Genomic DNA, 18,083 nt, shown 5'->3' with positions numbered 1-18,083 from the left:
ATAAAGATATTATTAGTCTCCGGGATGATGCCCCAAGTTGGATTATGGATCCAGAAGAAATTAGGATATTATTATCAGATTTTGAAATAATCTGTACAACCACCCATTCAAATTACTCCAATACATGCATTGAGCTCGAGTGAGACACAATAGAAAAGACAGACCACGAAGTTAAGGAAGTTGTAGCCTTGCAGGCTCTTTTAAACCTCTTGAAGTAGCTAGCGGATCCATGTGAGAGAATTTGAATATTCAACCCAATATTTTAAGATATTGGATAAAGAAACCCAGGACCATTTAAACTTTTTCGTATAAACTATACCTTACAAAAATCGATGGACAGGTATATATATTCTTTAACACCCTCCCACGCAAACTTAGATATCAACGCATACTGTATCAGTTGAAAATGCATGAAAGAGTTGTATCAACGCATATTGTATCAGCGTTGATAGCTACATTTTGTATATACAGTAGCTACGTTTCGTAATTTTTTTGAAATTATAGCTACGTTTCAATTGTAAATACAATCTTACTGTTTGCCACGTCACGTAATTTTTACTTTAATTTAAGCGGATTAGACTGGTGAAACGGGCAGAACTAATGGAGCGGGACACTTTAATGCTTAATTAAAATGGATAATTTTCTATTTTTTAAAAGTTCGACTTTAAAAAATTTCAACGTCAGCAATATTTACCAGAAATATCACCTGATTCGATCGGTTGAGTGCTTTTGAAGGTGAAATGACAATAGTTGAATGACTTTTCTATTACAAAACAAAGAAAAATGACTTTTTGAAATAATTACCATTAGTTGAGTGGCTTCTATTTCAAAACAAAGAAAAGTGACTTTCTGAGATAATTATCATTAGCTGAGTGACCTCTTGAGAAATCAACTCTTGTAAAGCGAGCTGGAACTGAGAGGAGAGTCAACTTTGATCATCAGGTTAAGGAGTGGCATCGAGCAAAGTTTGTGGTCAATGAGGTGAATTGAGAGAGAGAAAGAGAGCGCAAACCAATAGACAGTGCCGGCTCAAGGCTAAGGCAGCCAAAGCAATGGCTTTTTTGGGGGCCCCATTTTCGTTAATAATAGGTTTATGAATAATTTTCTTTATTTACTCATATGTCTTAATGTATGTGATACTTTTTGTTTTTCAAGATTCAAACTGCATTAACTTTGACCAAAATTTGAAGATGTATTTTTTCACCAAATTGATATGAGAAAAGTTGTAACTTATACTACTTTTCATGTAGTTTTCAAATATACAAATATTAATCTTGAAGTATTACTTCAAAATTTAGTCAAATTGACTCTCGATAAGCAAAAAGTATCACATAAATTGGGACCGAGGTAGTAGTATTTAAAAGTAAAACGGTACTTCTATTTTTAACTAAAAAAAGGAAGAAAAACTTACACTATTTGTTATTAATAAACTTCATAAATAAAATATTTATAAAGAAAAAATTTAAAGAAAAGTTAGGGCCTCTCATCATGATTTGGCTTTAGGCCACCGAGGTTGTTGAGCCGGCCCTGCCAATAGAACATGAAGAGAGAATGAGGTTTCACGAGCGCACCGAAGTTTAATTCTATGGAGTAGCCCAAAACTATTTAAACTCGTTTAGAAACTATTGCCCAACAAATGAGACACAAGGGTATTCTCAAACAAATGTCTTGACTGGAATACAATATGGACAACTGAAATTTTTACGTGAGTGGACTTATGACTGATCTAATATATTAAAAGAACAGACTACCAACTACAATTTGAGCCAAGCAAATATCTCCATCACACGCTACAAAAAAAAAGATAATTTGCGGAGTTTGAAAATTGTAATTCTCGGAGGTTTTAGCCTCTTCTAGTAACTAGTGGAAGCTAAAACCTCCGCAAATTACAACTTTCAACCTTCACAAATTACCCATTTTTTTGTAGTGACACTTTGTTCCAGAGAAGCTAAGCTAATCAAGTAATAGATGGTTTTAGGTTTAATTAGCTAAACTGGCCACTACACTTGATGAATTTAACCGCTTTTAAGTACCAAAAAAAAATAAAAAAAAATAGTTACCTAGAAATGTAAAAGTATCCTTTTATTTAACTAGATAAATGACAGCTGCGTATGATCACAGACACTCTTCCTTTCATAGTAACATTTGTACGTTCCAGCTACTACCAAAAGACCTGGCTTTGGCTATATTATTTATTACATCTACATTTCTTTTCCTTGTCCCATTTTCTGATGAGGTCGATGAAGAAGAAGAAGGCGCGGGCTCCACTGAGTGCGAACTGCGCTTCGCGGTTACCCTAGCTGGCTCAGGCATGTTCGGGCCAATCAAATGAGGAAAATTGAGCCGGGCTTTCGAGCCGCGAATTTTAAAAGCGGCTTGGTCGTAAGCCAATGCTGCATCCTCCGAAGTCTCGTAAGTTCCTAACCACAATCTTTTGTGCCTTCTATTCGGGTCTCTTATCTCCGCTGCAAATGTTCCCCACGGCCTCCTTCTCACTCCTATATACCGCCTCCAATCTTGCTGTGTGTTCTCCTGATCACGGGCTTCCGTTGGCCCGTTCGCTTGCTCATCGGGCTCGGGCTTTTCATCAGATTCGAGCGACATTGTTTGTTCAATGTTTTCATCCCAACTGAAGTTGTCAAAACTTGAGCTAGGACTATTAGGCATTGTGTTGCTACAACTCATCGGTGAAAAACATTTTGAATAATCGGAATCAAGGTCAGACAAAGAGAAGGTTTCATCAGTTGGATTCATTTTCTTTGCCCTAAGTTTTATTTGGATGAATAGTTGCTTGCACTTTTTGTTCACTAGGGCTTGCTGTGTTTGAATTGAAGAATTGATAAACAATGTCTATTTATACCCTTGGCCTATGTAGCTCGCTAGACCCTATAGCTTTACTTTTTTATTTGTTTGAATTTCTATGTAGGTTCCCTTTTAAGCACATGGATGTTATGCTCTATATTTTGATTATCTAATGTTTGAAGTTAATGTACTGATTTTCAATTCAAGAAATGATATATTCCTTCTTGAGATCTAAACTATGTTTCCGCATCACGACAAAGTCAAGTTCACTTCTCAAAATTTCAGAGTCATTTATATATCAGTTCGTAATGGAAATATCTTATTTAATTTGAAGAACAAGCCTAGCATGTATAGTTTATCTATCTCAATTTTATGAGATACATTTTCTTTTTCAGTCCATCTCAAAGAAAATGTTGTCTTTTTATATATAAAAATAAGGCATAATACATAAATAGGCTCTTAAATTTGGTCTCAGCTGATAAGTATGCTCTCTAACTTTGGGTGTACACAAGTAAGCACCTCAACTTGTATAAAGTTGAATAAGTAAACACAAATGATGACATGGCATTGATGTGGCACATAAATATTGGAGGGCCACGTCAGTGCCACATCAATGTCACGTCAGCATTTGTGTTTACTTATTCAACTTTATACAAGTTGAGGTGCCTACTTGTGCACACCCAAAGTTGAAGGACATACATGTCAGTTGAAGCCAAGTTTAAGGGCCTATTTAGGTATTATGTATAGTTTTAATTTTTTTTAACTTATTTATGATTACACAAATGTCTTTAATATATTTTAGACTATAAATTTAATAATCTATTTTTTTTTTAATAATTCGTGTAAACAGCAATAACATAAATTGGGATCCAGGAAGTACATCTTTATTCGGTTTAGTGAATACACGGTCAATATAAGAAAATATGTTACGTTCTAATTTAGGAATGAAATGTCCAGTACAATTTCAGAAACGTGAAGATAGTATTGAAATAGCACCCAATATTAGAAAGGAAATTAATTAAAGAAGCGTGGCTCTCTCTGTCTTTTTCTGCTCTTTTTTAGTTGAGGAGATAATTAATGCTTAAATACCAAAATATTTTATTTTGTGCCCTCATACACTAATGATTGAGTGGCCTCAAAGTTTGTAGGCCCAAAAATATTACAATTGAGTCCACTAAATTGTGAGATAAAAAGAAGTTTCACATATACATAACAAAGTATATGTACATATTTGCTTTGGATTCGCCTCAATGTGGAGAACATGTTATTTATGGTGCCGAGCATGTGGTAAGCACAATTTTATACTAGCAGTATTAACATTTGAAAAAGTAAGTACATGTTTAAATTATATTATTACTTTCTTTATCCCAAAGTTTCTTTTTTCGATAGTCAATTTGATTGATCTTTGGAGCTACGTTAGATTATTATAAGTTTCAATTCTTTTCATATCAATCTGATGAAGCTATGCAGTTTAAAACGTTGGTCATGATTAATGTAGTTTGACTCTCGAAAAACGAATTATGACAAGTATTTTGGGACGGAAAGAGTATAATGACAAATGATGTCAATTTTATACACATATGTAATAAAAAAATTCAACTAGGTGGTGTCTCGCTTGCCGCTTGGGATAAGATATATCCACCTTGAAACTCTTGATTAATAAAAAGAGGAAGGAAGAAAATATTATCAGCAGAAAAATAATGAACTACAGCGTCAAAAATTAGTAACAGGAACAAGAATCATGTACCTGTTAACAACAGCGGAAAATTCACAGAACCTTTGTTGAAGAATTGCTCCAAGCCAATTCTACTTTACTAGGAAATAGAACACTGGTATCACAAACTAGAAGTCTTGTGTGTTGTTGGAGAATAATTAAAGGAAAGAAGAAATTCTTTTTCTGTTTTTTCTTGAAGAAGAAAACAACGTCTGTTTCCTTTTCTTAAAGAGGGGAAAGAGGAGAAGAAGTTAATTAACTTCCCCACACACTTCACGTTAATAACCTGTGAGTTATCCTAAGAGGAGTGGTAACTTCCCACTTAAACTCTTCTTATCTTTTCCTCCTAACCGGATTGGGTCTGTCCACATGGGCGACCCACGACCCAAGCCCAATATCCAACATACAGTATATCTTACGTGTGTTTGGTATATACATACAACAGAACATATTAATAGAGAAATATTTTCGTTGATGGAATCGTTTAACCAAAAGGGATCATCATTGATGGGTATAAGTTTTCCAATTCTTATTTCATATCACTTAATTCAGTCAACCTCTATAGTACAATATTCTTCTCAATCTTTAGTAGGAGTATAAAAAAACAGAAGTTAAACACGAATATATATCCTTATTATACAATGTACTATTATCATATGTTGCGCATGTTTTTATACCAACTAAACTTTTCTATGATAGAGAGAAGGTGTAGAGTTCAATTTCAATTTATCTAGAGAAGATATGGCTATATACTAAAGTCACTGCCTTACGCAAAAAACAAGAAAAGAAAATAAATAAATAAAATTTACACTTAATATTGTCCTGTAATCTTTTTTGTGGTATCAAAGCTTTGTAGTTATTCGGAATCCTAAATCTTGTTCCACGTTCTCTCCCTTTCACCAGTATCTATTCCTTTAATTCATAGCTATATGTCCCATAAAATTGAAATTCTCAAACTATCTTGTTTGGAGAACCCAAATAAGCCATTGATGCATGCAGACATTGAAGATGGGTGATATTATTGTAAAGGAACCAACATCGATCTAAGGTTGTGGTAAATGAAAAGAATGCCAACCCTTAGCTGATAGAATGGGAAGAAAAAAACGTTTTGGTGAGAAGCTGATTAACTATTATAATGACTGAAGAGTCAATGTTTCTTATTATTGGGTGCACTTCGACTAAACAAATTTGGGGGAGTCTTGAGGACATTACTTACAAGTTAGCAAGGAGTTTTTTTGTTTGTTTGTTTGTTTTTTTCAATTGAAGCAACAAGTTAAATCAGAATGTCAAGATGGGACCAAGATCTATAGATGAATACATAAAAGAATTCAAGAAAATTTGTGACAGTCTTATCGCTATATACGAACTTCATTTTGGAGTTAGATTCACTCATTATTAAAGAGATGATTGTGAAGCAACAGAGGAACAACCAAAACTCAAGAGCATCCTTGAAGACATTTCTCAAATCCGTGGCCAAGCTAATGCTAAAGTTACTCACTGTTATAGGGAAGCTAACCAAGTAGCAGATTACTTAGCCAAAAATGCATATGTCAAAGGTGAATCTTTCATGTTTTGTAATTTTCAGAATCTACCTACAGAAGCAAAGGGACCATTTCATCTAGACCAGAGCCAATTTTAAGATAAAATATAATAAGGCTAATTTTTTTTTGTTAGTTAAGTGTTAATAGAAGGGGATGAATTGGTGTAAGGCATTAGCAGTCAATCCCCTATATGCTCAAGGGTGTTTTTCATCCTTCTTTTTTAATGGAGGTCAGGCCCTAGTCCCCCTCTTTATGTTTGCCTTGATGGAATAAAAGTACACCCAAGCTTCAATGGGTAATATATTTTTTTCTAAAAAGACAAAGATAAAAAGGTTATAAAACTTGATAAGGATATGAAAATAAATACAAAATCTTGAGGATTGTTATACTGGCCAAGACTCCACATCAATTCCAACATTCACTCAGTTTGTTAATGCACTGAGAGATACGATATGAAAGAAGAAGATACAAGCCATGACTTTCCAAGCCCAGGGAGGACAGGCGCGAGGAAAAGGTCAAGTCGGACCCAAGTTCACACATACACCACTTGTGGACAATCTGGGACTATCTGATTTTCAAAATAATCAAAAAAGCTCTCAAACACATGCAAATCTATGCCAATTTTTTGGAAGAAACAACCACACTAATATCTCTTGCCTTTATAGGTGGGATTACTCCTACCAATATCAACATGAAACTCTCTGCATAATTAACAATTAATAACAATCAGACAACAATCTTTACATTGACTCTAAAGCAAGCTTGGAGTTGTATTATTCCTAACGTCCAACTTGAGGGGATGATAGAGAGAAAATGTAGAGTCCAACTCCAATCTAAATAGAGAAGGTATATATAGCTATATAATGAAGTCATTGTCTCACGTAGAAAAGCAAAAAAGAGAAAACATAAAGAGTTATAATATTTTTGGATTCAATATATAATATTGTTCTATAATCTTCTTCAATATCCTGATGTAAAACATATTTCACAAAGGTACATTTTCCCCAAAAATATTTTACTACCAAATGCACACTTACGAATTAAAGATAATGGTTTTGCATTAGTTGACAATAGACCTTTGACAGAAGCATTTTTTGCTAAGCAGTCTGCTACTTGATTAGCTTCCCTATAACAGTGAGTTGCTTTAGCATTAGCTTGGCCAAGGATTTGAGACATTTCTTCAATAATGCTCTTGCGTTTCTGGTTGTTCTGCTGTTGCTTCACAATTATCTCTTTGATAATTAGAGAATCTATTGTAATTATCAGAATTTACCTAGAGAGGCAAACAGTCCGTATCATCTAGACAAAAGCCAATTGCCAAGTATTACGATAAGATGTGATAAGGCAATTTTTTTAATTAGTTAAGGGTTAACAGAAGGGCTGGGATCAGTTGTTGTAGTCAAGCTGTCAAGATCAGTTACTCCCGTACATGTTCAAGGATTGTTATCATACTGCTTTTGTAATAGAGGTTAGGCCCTATGTCCACCTCTTTATACATTGGCTTGATGGAATAAAGCACACCCAAGCTTCATGGGTGACTATATTTAAAAAAAGTTGACAATAGACTTGAGTCTATTTGCCTATGGAGTACCTTGTTGCAAGAGCTTTGAGGACAACGACAAAATTTGTGATGAACAAATTTTGATTAAGTTTTTTCTTTTCTATTTTGCAACTTGAAGCCCAAATTCATCTATAAAAGGAGAGCCATTCTCTCAATTATATACACACCAACGAGAAGTGAAAAACAAAGTTTCTCCCTTTTATCCTAAAGTTTTTCTATATTTTCTTTGCAATTATATAGTTTTATGACATAACATATATAATGGGATATGTATGTATGTATGTATGTATATATATATATATATATATATATATATATATATATATATTCGATTGTGAACAAAATTATTAGTGTATTGTATTCTAACTTGAGATTGTTATAAAAAACGATCATAAGCTTAAAATCCTGAATTGGCTTCTGCTCTAGAACATAATAACTGCTTAATAAAGATTTAAAACAACACATGAGTTTAAGAACGACGACATGGCGTCAACTAACATTAAAAAGAAAAATGTCACGAGATTAAGAGAAAGTACATAACTACATATACGAAGAACCCTGATGAGACTACTGTAATTGTTAAACACGAAGAAATTAAACCTGCTCTTAAATTTCTCACAATTGTACTAACATTTGTATGTTCCAACCACAAATCAATTTGGCCTTAGCTATAGAGTTTATTACATCTATTTTCCTTGTCCTATCTTCCCCCGACGAGGATGAAGAAGATGACTGCGTTACTAAACAGTCGTCCGACTTCTTGGTGATCGAATTAAGCGAGGTTTTACTGCTTTCTTCTCTCCATCACTCTTCGATTGATCATCTAGTTGCAACAAAGCAAGCTTAGGAATGAATCTGAAGGAACTTTAGATTTCCGTCTTATCTATTGATTAATATGAATCTCGAGAGTGGATAGTTGATCGTCACCTCCTTATCCTGGAGGCTCTGATCTGGCCGGGAAGAATCTCGATCATTTGGTCTCTTTCTTCTATTAAATAAAAGGCGAAGCAAATCGCAAGGAAAATAAGTAGTTAGGTGACTGCCCCTTTGCACTCGACCGTTCTACGTTGCGTGAATAAGGTTTTAGTATGTATTGTCATTCTGGGGAGGCCACAACAAGTCGAGAGTCGAAGCTTTAGCATCAACCTGTTATAACAATAAAATTACAAAATTATTTTTCACATTAAGTAATTGAAATGTATCTTGTATAACAATAAAGACACAAAATTATAACAGTGCTGTCCAGCTTGTCCCAACTTTTTCATATTTTATAGTAGCAGCATGGGATACAATCTCTTACTTTTAATTGCCGTCAGAAGGTGGAGAAGATAAAACCATCCCCACTAATAACCTCATACGAAGTATGATATATATCGAAAAGGAAGAGACAAAGGAGGGCAGAGAAGATTAGCTAACCTAAGAAAAGAAACAGGACGCCTGTCAAGACCTCTATAAGTGGTAATTACAATATCATATCTTAATTACCTAAATTAATAGGGCACCTGAATTTGTGTTTTTCTTTTTCCGAAAGGACACCTGCGTTTATTTAGTTTAATCAGAGAAAAGTGAATGGTTTTTAGTTGGTTGTTTTATATGGCGCATGATTCGCGGATGGCTATTAAAAAGGTTCAATAATTGAAAGTTTGTCTAAGCACAACCCTTGCAATAATCTAGATATGATTCCATGACTATTGATTAGGTACACTAAATGTCTAAAAGATACCGGTAGAGGCAGAAATAAATTTTGATATCTTGCTTTAATTATTATTTAGTTCATAATTAAATATTTATACATATTGAATCGATTCTCTAATATAAATATCGAATCTAAATAAAAGTTACTAAATTCGTCCGAAATACTTAATATTATAGTTCCACCTCGAGTACAGTCGTCGAGGATTTCAGTGATTATATGGCCCGTTACATCCCTAAGACCCTAACAAGCAGCTCTGCCTAAAAAGAAAAAAAGAACTTGCAAAAATATGCATAAAATTTGGCTAGTGTACATTGGCTCGAAAAGGATTAACACTATACCCAAAACAAAAAAAGAACTAATGGTGTCAATGCTATTTGTCAGTTTATAAGAAACTCTCTCACGAATTAATATTCATTTTGTGGTGTTTGTTTCAACCTCCTGCAAAATAAACCTTTTTGCGATTCATGATTTTTAGCTGTTTGGTTATGTTGTTTCTCTGAGCTGGTACGTATACTACGTTCAACAAATAGGGCTTTAGGTGTTTGATTGAGTATAAAGGACTAGCTCATATAAGTAGTTCTTTTTTTTTCTCCCAACTAAGAGCCTGTTTGGATGGGCTTATGTCTATAAGCTGTTTGCAGCTTATAAGCTAAAAAAAATAAGTTGGGGTAGTCTAACTTATTTTTTTTTGCTTATAAGTTGTTTTCAGCTTATAAGCTGTTTTAGATAAGTTAAGTCAAATGGGCCTAATTATTTTTTTGAGCTTATTTTAAGCACAAAATGACTTTAAGCTGGCCAGCCAAACACTCAAAAAAGCTTAAAACAGCTTATAAGCTAACTTATAAGCCAATCCAAACGGGCTCTAAGTGTGGCTGAGTTTAATTATTTAAGAATAAAACATTAAAAAAATTATTTAATTAAATTACTCTTATTTATACTTTAATCTCAATTTTAATACGGCTTATTTTCATCACATTAATCTTACTCAACATTCTATTATAGTAAGCTACAGTTTTTTTTTTTTAAAAGTCTCTCTTATATTCTTTTAAAATGACAAGTATTTTGAAATAACTAGTACTCCACTTTTAGTAAACTTGACAAGTAAAACAGAAGAGATATAGCCTGTTTGGTTAAGCTTCTAAAATCAGCTTATTTTGAAAAGTATTTTTTGCAAAAGTTTTTTTTTTTTTTAAAAAGGTACTTTTGGCGAAAATCAGTTTGTGTTTGGCCAATTAATTTAAAAAACACTTTTGAGTAGTAATTAGTGTTTGGCTAAGCTTTTAAAAAGTGCTTCTAAGTGTATTTTTCTCAAAAATGCTTTTGGGCAATAGCTATTTTTTTTAGTTTTTGGAAAACCGTTTCTGTTACTCTCCAGAAGCACTTATTTTCTCCCAAAAGCTTGGTCAAACACCTCACTTTTTTTTAAAATAAACACCTATTGAAAAAAAAAATAAGTACGTTTGGAGAAAAATAAACTTAGTCAAATAGGCTAGTAGTATTATTTTTCTTTAAATAGTTAAAGTATATTATCCAAAACAAAAAATGGGCCCTAGCCTTCACGATATATTAGAATGAATAATCCATCTGATATTTGACAGTTCATTTTACACCAGAAAGGACAAACAAAAGTAATTCAATATTATAGATAAAACAAGTGACGTTCATTTCTGAAATATTCGGATTCATGTTAGATCAAGAGAATCTTTGCACGTTCATAACCGCAGAATTTTATTTTGCTTGAAACATGATTTTTCTTGAAACATGTAACCTTATCACGAGCTGTCAAATGCCAGAAGAATTCTATATTAAAATGTCTTTTACCTATTTTAGTTCTTGGAATATAGTCGAGTAATTTTGGTTTCCCTTTTAGTTTCGGTTGGTTGAGGCATCGAATTATCTATCTATCTATATTACATATTAAAAGCACGAAGGGCCTTAAAAATGTTGATGAAACTTTTTGTCCTTCATTAAAAAACTTCACAATAGACAAAATTGTCATTTACTATTTTTCTCAAATTATTATTTGATTATTTTAGCTTATAAGTTAATAAATTAATGACAATTAATAGGTAGGTTACTAGGAACCAAAATGTCGTACATTGAGGTAAAAAACGAAACAGAAAGAACAAGTATGTTAATAGAATCAAATTGTCGTAGGTTAAGGGAAACAAAAAGGAACTAATTGGAGAACAAGTGAAATTAAGTGTGTGGATAGAAAAATTATATCCACCATCGTCGCATTGGTTTTAAATCCCGACGGGATCAATAATGAGACGAAAGGCAATTATTATTAAATATTTTATAATAGAAAAATTTAAATATTTAGAACTTTACCTTGTATAGGACGTTGATCGTATAATAATTTCTTTAAATTTGGGTTTTCTTTAATTAGAGTTTGTTGCAAAACCAAGCTCAAAGTAACAATATAAAATATTAGAACAAGAGAAACAATATAGAATAAAACAATGTAAAGATGACTTTCTTCTTTTCTTTCAAGTGTGTAGACATCACATATCATACCTCTATTTATACTACTCCATAGAGAGGGGGTTGCAAGATTGTCTTGAATATGACATTAACCCCTCGAGAAGGTGGGAAGAATATGTGGTTGTGGGAGATGAATGAGGGAGTAATGGAGGTGTGGTATAACTACACATAATGGTGCACATAATGGTGAATTAACTCCTAAAAGTTATGGACATCCACATTATCATATTTACAACATTCCCCCTTAGATGTCCGATAATGTGTCTCGTTACGCATTATTTGCTGCCTCATTAAAAACCTTGTAAGGAAAAACCCAATGGGACAAAACCTCGACCAAGGAGAAAAGAGTGCAACGCGTATTTTCTCCCCCTGATGAAAAGATCACTTTAGTTCTCGGAGTCGACACATTCCAATCTTGTATATCAGCTTCTCAAATGTCGAGGTTGGTAATGTTTTAGTGAACAGATCCGCAAATTATCGATCGAGCGAATTTGTTGAACATCTATCTCACCTTTCTTTTCAAGATCATGAGTAAAAAAGAACTTTGGTGAAATGTGTTTTGTTCTGTCTCCTTTAATGTATCCTTCCTTCAGTTGAGCAATACATGCAGCATTATCTTCATATAATATAGTTGGAATATCCCTTTTCAAAAGAAAACCACACATTTCCTGAATATGTTGAGTCATTGATCTCAACCAAACACATTCCCGACTAGCTTCATGAATGACTATTATCTCCGCATGATTTGAAGAAGTGGCAGCTATTGTTTGCTTCATTGAACGCCATGATATAGTTGTACCTCCATATGTAAATAAATAGCCTGTCTGAGTTCGGGCTTTATGTGGGTTAGACAAATATCCTGCATCTGCATAACCGATCATATCTGACTTGGATTCATAAAATAAAATAATCTCATGTCAATTGTTCCTTGAAGATATCTGAATATATGCTTAACACCATTCCAATGTCTTCTTGTTGGGGAGGAGCTGAATCTTTCCAATAAACTCACTGCAAAACATATATCTGATCGGGTATTATTAGCTAGATACATCAGTGCCCCAATTGCACTGAAATATGGAGTTTCATCACCAATGAGCTCTTCATCATTTTCTTGAGGTCGAAATGGATCTTTATTTATGTCAAGAGATCTCACAACCATCGGGGTACTCAACGGATGTGATTTATCCATGTAAAAACGCTTTAAAACGTTTTCAGTGTATGTTGATTGATGGACAAATATTCCATTTGTCAAATGCTCAATTTGTAGGCCAAGACAAAATTTTGTCTTACCTAGATCTTTCATTTCAAATTCTTTCTTCAAACACTTTATAGCTTTTGAAAGCTCTTTAGGAGTGCCAATGATATTCAAGTCATCAACACACACAGCTATTATGATAAATTCAGACCCATACCTTCTTATAAAAACACAAGGACAAATAGGATCATTTTTATATCCTTCCTTTAGAAAATAATCACTGAGACGATTGTACCACATCCGCCCTGATTGTTTCAATCCATATAAAGATTTCAGAAGCTTTATTGAACAATTTTCCTGCGAACTTTTGTATTCTTCAAGCACTTTGAATCCTTCAGGGATTTTCATAAAAATATTGTGGTCCAATGAGACATATAAATAGGTTGTGACAACATCCATTAGTCACATATCAAGCTTTTCACGAACTGCCAGATTTATTAGATACTTGTAATTGCATTCACCACAGGAGAATATGTCTCCACATAATCAATGCCAGGCCTTTGGGAAAATCCTTGTGCCGCATGTCGTGCTTTATATCTTACGACTTCACCTTTCTCATTTCGTTTTCGCACAAACACCCATTTGTACCCCACTGGCTTGACATCTTTAGGTGTTCGGACTATTGGTCCGAAAACTTCACGTTTTTCAAGTGAAGGCAATTCTGCTTGAATTGCGCCCTTCCATTTTGGCCAATCATTTCTCTGTCTTCATTCATCGAAAGATTTGGCTCACGATCTCCATTTTGTTGCATTATTTCAACAACAACATTATATGCAAAAATATTGTCGACCACAATATCATTTCGGTTCCACATTTTCCCCGTCGAGACATACCTTATCGAGATCTCTTCACTCTCATTGTTTTGAAGTATCTGGACCTCCTCTGTGGTCTTATCATTTATTATGTGTCGGGGCTCTTCTTGAGCACTTTCCCTCACATGATGATCATCTTGATCATTTATTTCCTTTCTTTTTCGAGGATTTTTATCCTTGGAACCGATTGGTCTACCACGTTTCAGACGTGGCCTGGACTCATTTGCATTAACTGTTTGTCCAACTGGGAGATCAACTCGAACTAGAGTATTTGCAACTGGAATATGAGATTTAGTAACTCTTGGAAGGTTAGTAAATGCATCTGGCAGTCGATTTGCGACATTTTGCAAATAGATCATCTTTTGGACCTCTTGCTCACAATGATTTGTTCGAGGATCTAAATGAGATAGTGATAATGCATTCCAATCTATCTCCTTTTCCAACGGCTTATGTTCTCCCCCTAATGTTGGGTATACTGATTCATCAAAATGACAATCAGCAAATTTTGCTGTAAATAAATCTCCAGTCATCGGTTCTAAATATTTTAAAATTGAAGGAGATTCATACCCAACATATATGCCCAACCTTCTTTGGGGACCCATCTTTGTGCGTTGTGGTGGAGCAATTGCAACATATACCACACATCCAAAAATTCGAAGATGGGAAATATTTGGCTCCTGACCCAAAGCCAATTGTAATGGGGAGAATTCATGATAACTGGTTGGCCTTATGCGCACAAGTGCCGCTGCATGCAAAATAGCATGTCCCCGTACTGAAACAGGAAGTTTCGTCCTCATTAGCAATGGTCTAGCTATCAATTGTAGACGTTTAATCATTGATTCTACTAGACCATTTTGAGTATGAACATGAGCAACCGGATGTTCAACTGCTATTCCAGTTGCCATACAATAATCATTAAAGGCCTGAGATGTAAACTCACCAGCATTATCAAGACGAATTTTCTTTATCGCACTATCTGGAAATTGTGCTCTTAATCTTATTATTTGAGCCAACAATCTCGCAAAAGCCATATTGCGAGTTGATAATAAGCACACATGTGACCATCTTGTAGATGCATCAATCAAGACCATATAATATTTAAATAGTCCACATAGAGGGTGAATTGGCCCACATATATCACCCTGTATACGTTCCAGAAATATCGGGGATTCAATCGCAACCTTAGTTGCTGATGGTTTAATAATCAATTTTCCTTGAGAACAAGCAGCACAAGAGAATTCCTTAAATTGAAGAATCTTTTGTTTTTTCAAAGTATGCCCATGTGAATTCTTAATTATTTTGTGCATCATATTAGAACCGGGATGGCCCAACCGGTCATGCCAAATAATAAAATCATTAGAACCATTAAACCTTTTGTTTACTACAATATGTGTTTCAACCGCACCAATACTTGTATGGTACAACCCGGAAGAAAGTGCGGGTAATTTTTCATGCACAAACTTTTCCCCAGCTTTCATTGTAGTAATATAAAGGTACTCAACCTTTCCTTCATTGGCAGTCTCAACATGATAGCCATTTTGGCGAATAACCTTGAAACTTAATAAGTTTCTTTGAGATTTGCTGCAATCCAGTGCATTATTAATGACCAATATTGTTCCTCCAGGTAGTAATAAGGTTGCTTTTCCAGAGCCCTTAACTAATTTTGTATTACCAGATATTGTATTAACACAAGCCTTTTTCATAACCAAATGAGAGAAATATTTCTTTTCTCTTAATATAGTGTGAGTTGTAGCACTATCCAAAAGGCACATATCTCCATTACTCATCTTGGATCCAATTGAAGACTGGGGAATTTTATATATCTTCATAAAATAAAAATACATCGTAAGAAATACGGAAACTAACAACAGAAAACTTAAGTGCTAATCCTTGAAAATAAAACAACATAGAGAACTTAAGTACTTCTCGAAAATAAAACAACATAAGGACAACTTAAAACACATAAATAAAAATAATAACATAACACATTCCCCAGTGAAACGATTAAATCTCAATTTTGATCTCCAAAGAAGTCTTCAACTTCCAAATGAGTAATATAATCAAGCCCATCAAAATCTTCATCTTTCAAAGCCAAATTAGCTTCAACATTATCATCATATTTTCGTGAAGGCCCTGCCTCATCGTCATTTTTTAAAGTCATGTGTGACTCCACCCGGGCATTAGAAGAAGAGGCACCACCTTTATTTGCACCACCTCTATTTGCCTTTCTTTTGAAGGAATTTTGATAAAGCCTGGCAAAATGTTCAGGCGCCCGACATTCATTTTTCCAGTGACCTTTCAAACCACAACGATGACAGTTGTTCCTTGAAGGATTGCCCTGATAACCCATATTGTTCTCCCTTTTATGGTGACCACCATCACGACGATTATTATATCGTCCCTTTCCCCTGCCACGCCCACACTCATTATTATGGCCCCGATTATTTTGTCTTCTTTCAGATGGGCCACGTGTTGCTGCCACATTCGCTTCCGGGAATGGAGCAGTTCCAATGGGACGGGCTTCATGATTTTTCAATAAAAGGGTATTATGCTACTCAGCCACAAGAAGACATGATATCAAATCAGCATGTTTTTTAAAACCCCTCTCACGGTACTGCTGTTGGAATACCAAATTAGAGGCATGAAAAGTCGTAAGAGTATTTTCCAACATATCCTCGTCAGTTATATTATCCCCACATAATTTTAATTGGGAAGTAATTCTATAAACAACAGAGTTATAATCACATAAAACTTTAAAATCCTGTAACCGTAAGCAAATCCACTCATAACGAGCCTTGGGTAATACCGTTACCTTAATGTGGTCATACCTTTCCTTTAAACCAGTCCACAATTCAAGTGGATCTTTCACTGTCAGGTATTCAACCTTCAATCCTTCATCTAGATGATGACGAAAGAAAATCATTGTCTTCGCTTTGTCCTGACTCGATGTTGTATTATCCTGAGTAATAGTGGCACCAAGGCCTTTGGAGTCTAGGTGAATTTCAGCATTGAGTACCCATGATAAGTAATTCTTTCCAGAGATATCAAGTGCCACAAACTCAAGCTTCGATAAATTCGACATGATGATCAAAACTATCATAAAAATATTAGAGTTAGAAATAATAAAATAACGTAATTTCAAAACAGGATCTTTATTTCCACAAACAAACAAAAATAGTACATTTGTTTTCACAAAAGGATTACTTTTTTTTTTCACAGAAGAATACCTTTTTTTTTCTCTCACAAAAGAGTAAGTATTTTTCCACAAAACAACAATAGTAATTTTTTTTCCACAAAACAGAAGTATAATAATTATGTGTATTCTAACATATATACTAACTGCTAGAATTAAACATATAATAGTTAATTGTATACGTCATATTTGATCATCCAAAGATTAACTAGTATTAGGCATAGAAACAGAAAACATTTGCATAATGGCTAATCTGATAAAATTTAAAGCAAACTGACTTCATTTGAACAATGATATATTTATTATATTCTCAAAATATGGTTGACCAACTCATTTAATCAGATAAATTGTTGAACAAATAATAACAGAGTTTCAACACTCAAGGAGATAAACCACATGTGCTCATTAGGAAATTAACTTTATTTATGACATGGTTATTAAAACTGTGAAGATAATTTTCTAACTGTTCACAGACTTTAGTGCCTTAAAAATCAAGGCTACTGTCTTGTACTTATCAAATCATTATATAACACACAAGAATTAGTCATAATTACATGGCAGAGACATCACTATAATATTTCCCACTAGAATATGCTATCCTAACATACTGTTTGATATGAAGCACGTAATAGTAATTCATAGATCATTTTTGCCTAAGATTAATTAAAATAGTGAATCATATACAAATTAGTAGAAAATATATCCATCTGTGATCGAAACTTAACAAACTGACATAAAATAAAATTAAAACTTTTCAATCTACCAGACGAATATATCTTATATCAATATTTAGAGATGGTCAGATTATATACCAGAAGAGGTGATAGGATCGTTAGGCAGACTTGAACAAACTCATGTTGATAACGTGTTGCAAAATCAAGCTCAAAGTAACAATATAAAATATTAGAACAAGAGAAACAATATAGAATAAAACAATGTAAAGATGTCTTTCTTCTTTTCTTTCAAGTGTGTAGTATATCACATATCATACCTCTATTTATACTACTCCATAGAGAGGGGGT

The 18,083-nt window shown here is 33.9% G+C and overlaps 2 protein-coding genes across 2 annotated transcripts; both read right to left on the bottom strand.

The window, feature by feature from the left end:
• Window positions 1-1,717: 1,717 nt before the first annotated feature.
• LOC132600061 (ethylene-responsive transcription factor 2-like) lies at window positions 1,718-2,975 on the bottom strand. The gene has a single exon (XM_060313193.1). It carries the CDS (start codon window positions 2,752-2,754, stop codon window positions 2,134-2,136), a length of 621 nt encoding a protein of 206 aa, XP_060169176.1. The 5' UTR covers window positions 2,755-2,975; the 3' UTR covers window positions 1,718-2,133.
• A 12,904-nt stretch (window positions 2,976-15,879) lies between these two features.
• On the bottom strand, window positions 15,880-16,950 carry LOC132644481 (uncharacterized). The gene is made up of 3 exons (XM_060361074.1): window positions 16,697-16,950; window positions 16,498-16,588; window positions 15,880-16,419 (listed from the first exon to the last, which is right to left on the bottom strand). Exons 1-3 carry the CDS (start codon window positions 16,948-16,950, stop codon window positions 15,880-15,882), a joined length of 885 nt encoding a protein of 294 aa, XP_060217057.1.
• Between the last annotated feature and the right edge of the window lie 1,133 nt (window positions 16,951-18,083).

Source organism: Lycium barbarum, chromosome 6, assembly GCF_019175385.1.
Source record: "Lycium barbarum isolate Lr01 chromosome 6, ASM1917538v2, whole genome shotgun sequence".
Lineage (NCBI taxonomy): Eukaryota > Viridiplantae > Streptophyta > Magnoliopsida > Solanales > Solanaceae > Lycium > Lycium barbarum.
Note: the sequence above shows the minus strand (reverse complement) of the source record. Positions and strands in the feature narration are given on the sequence as shown.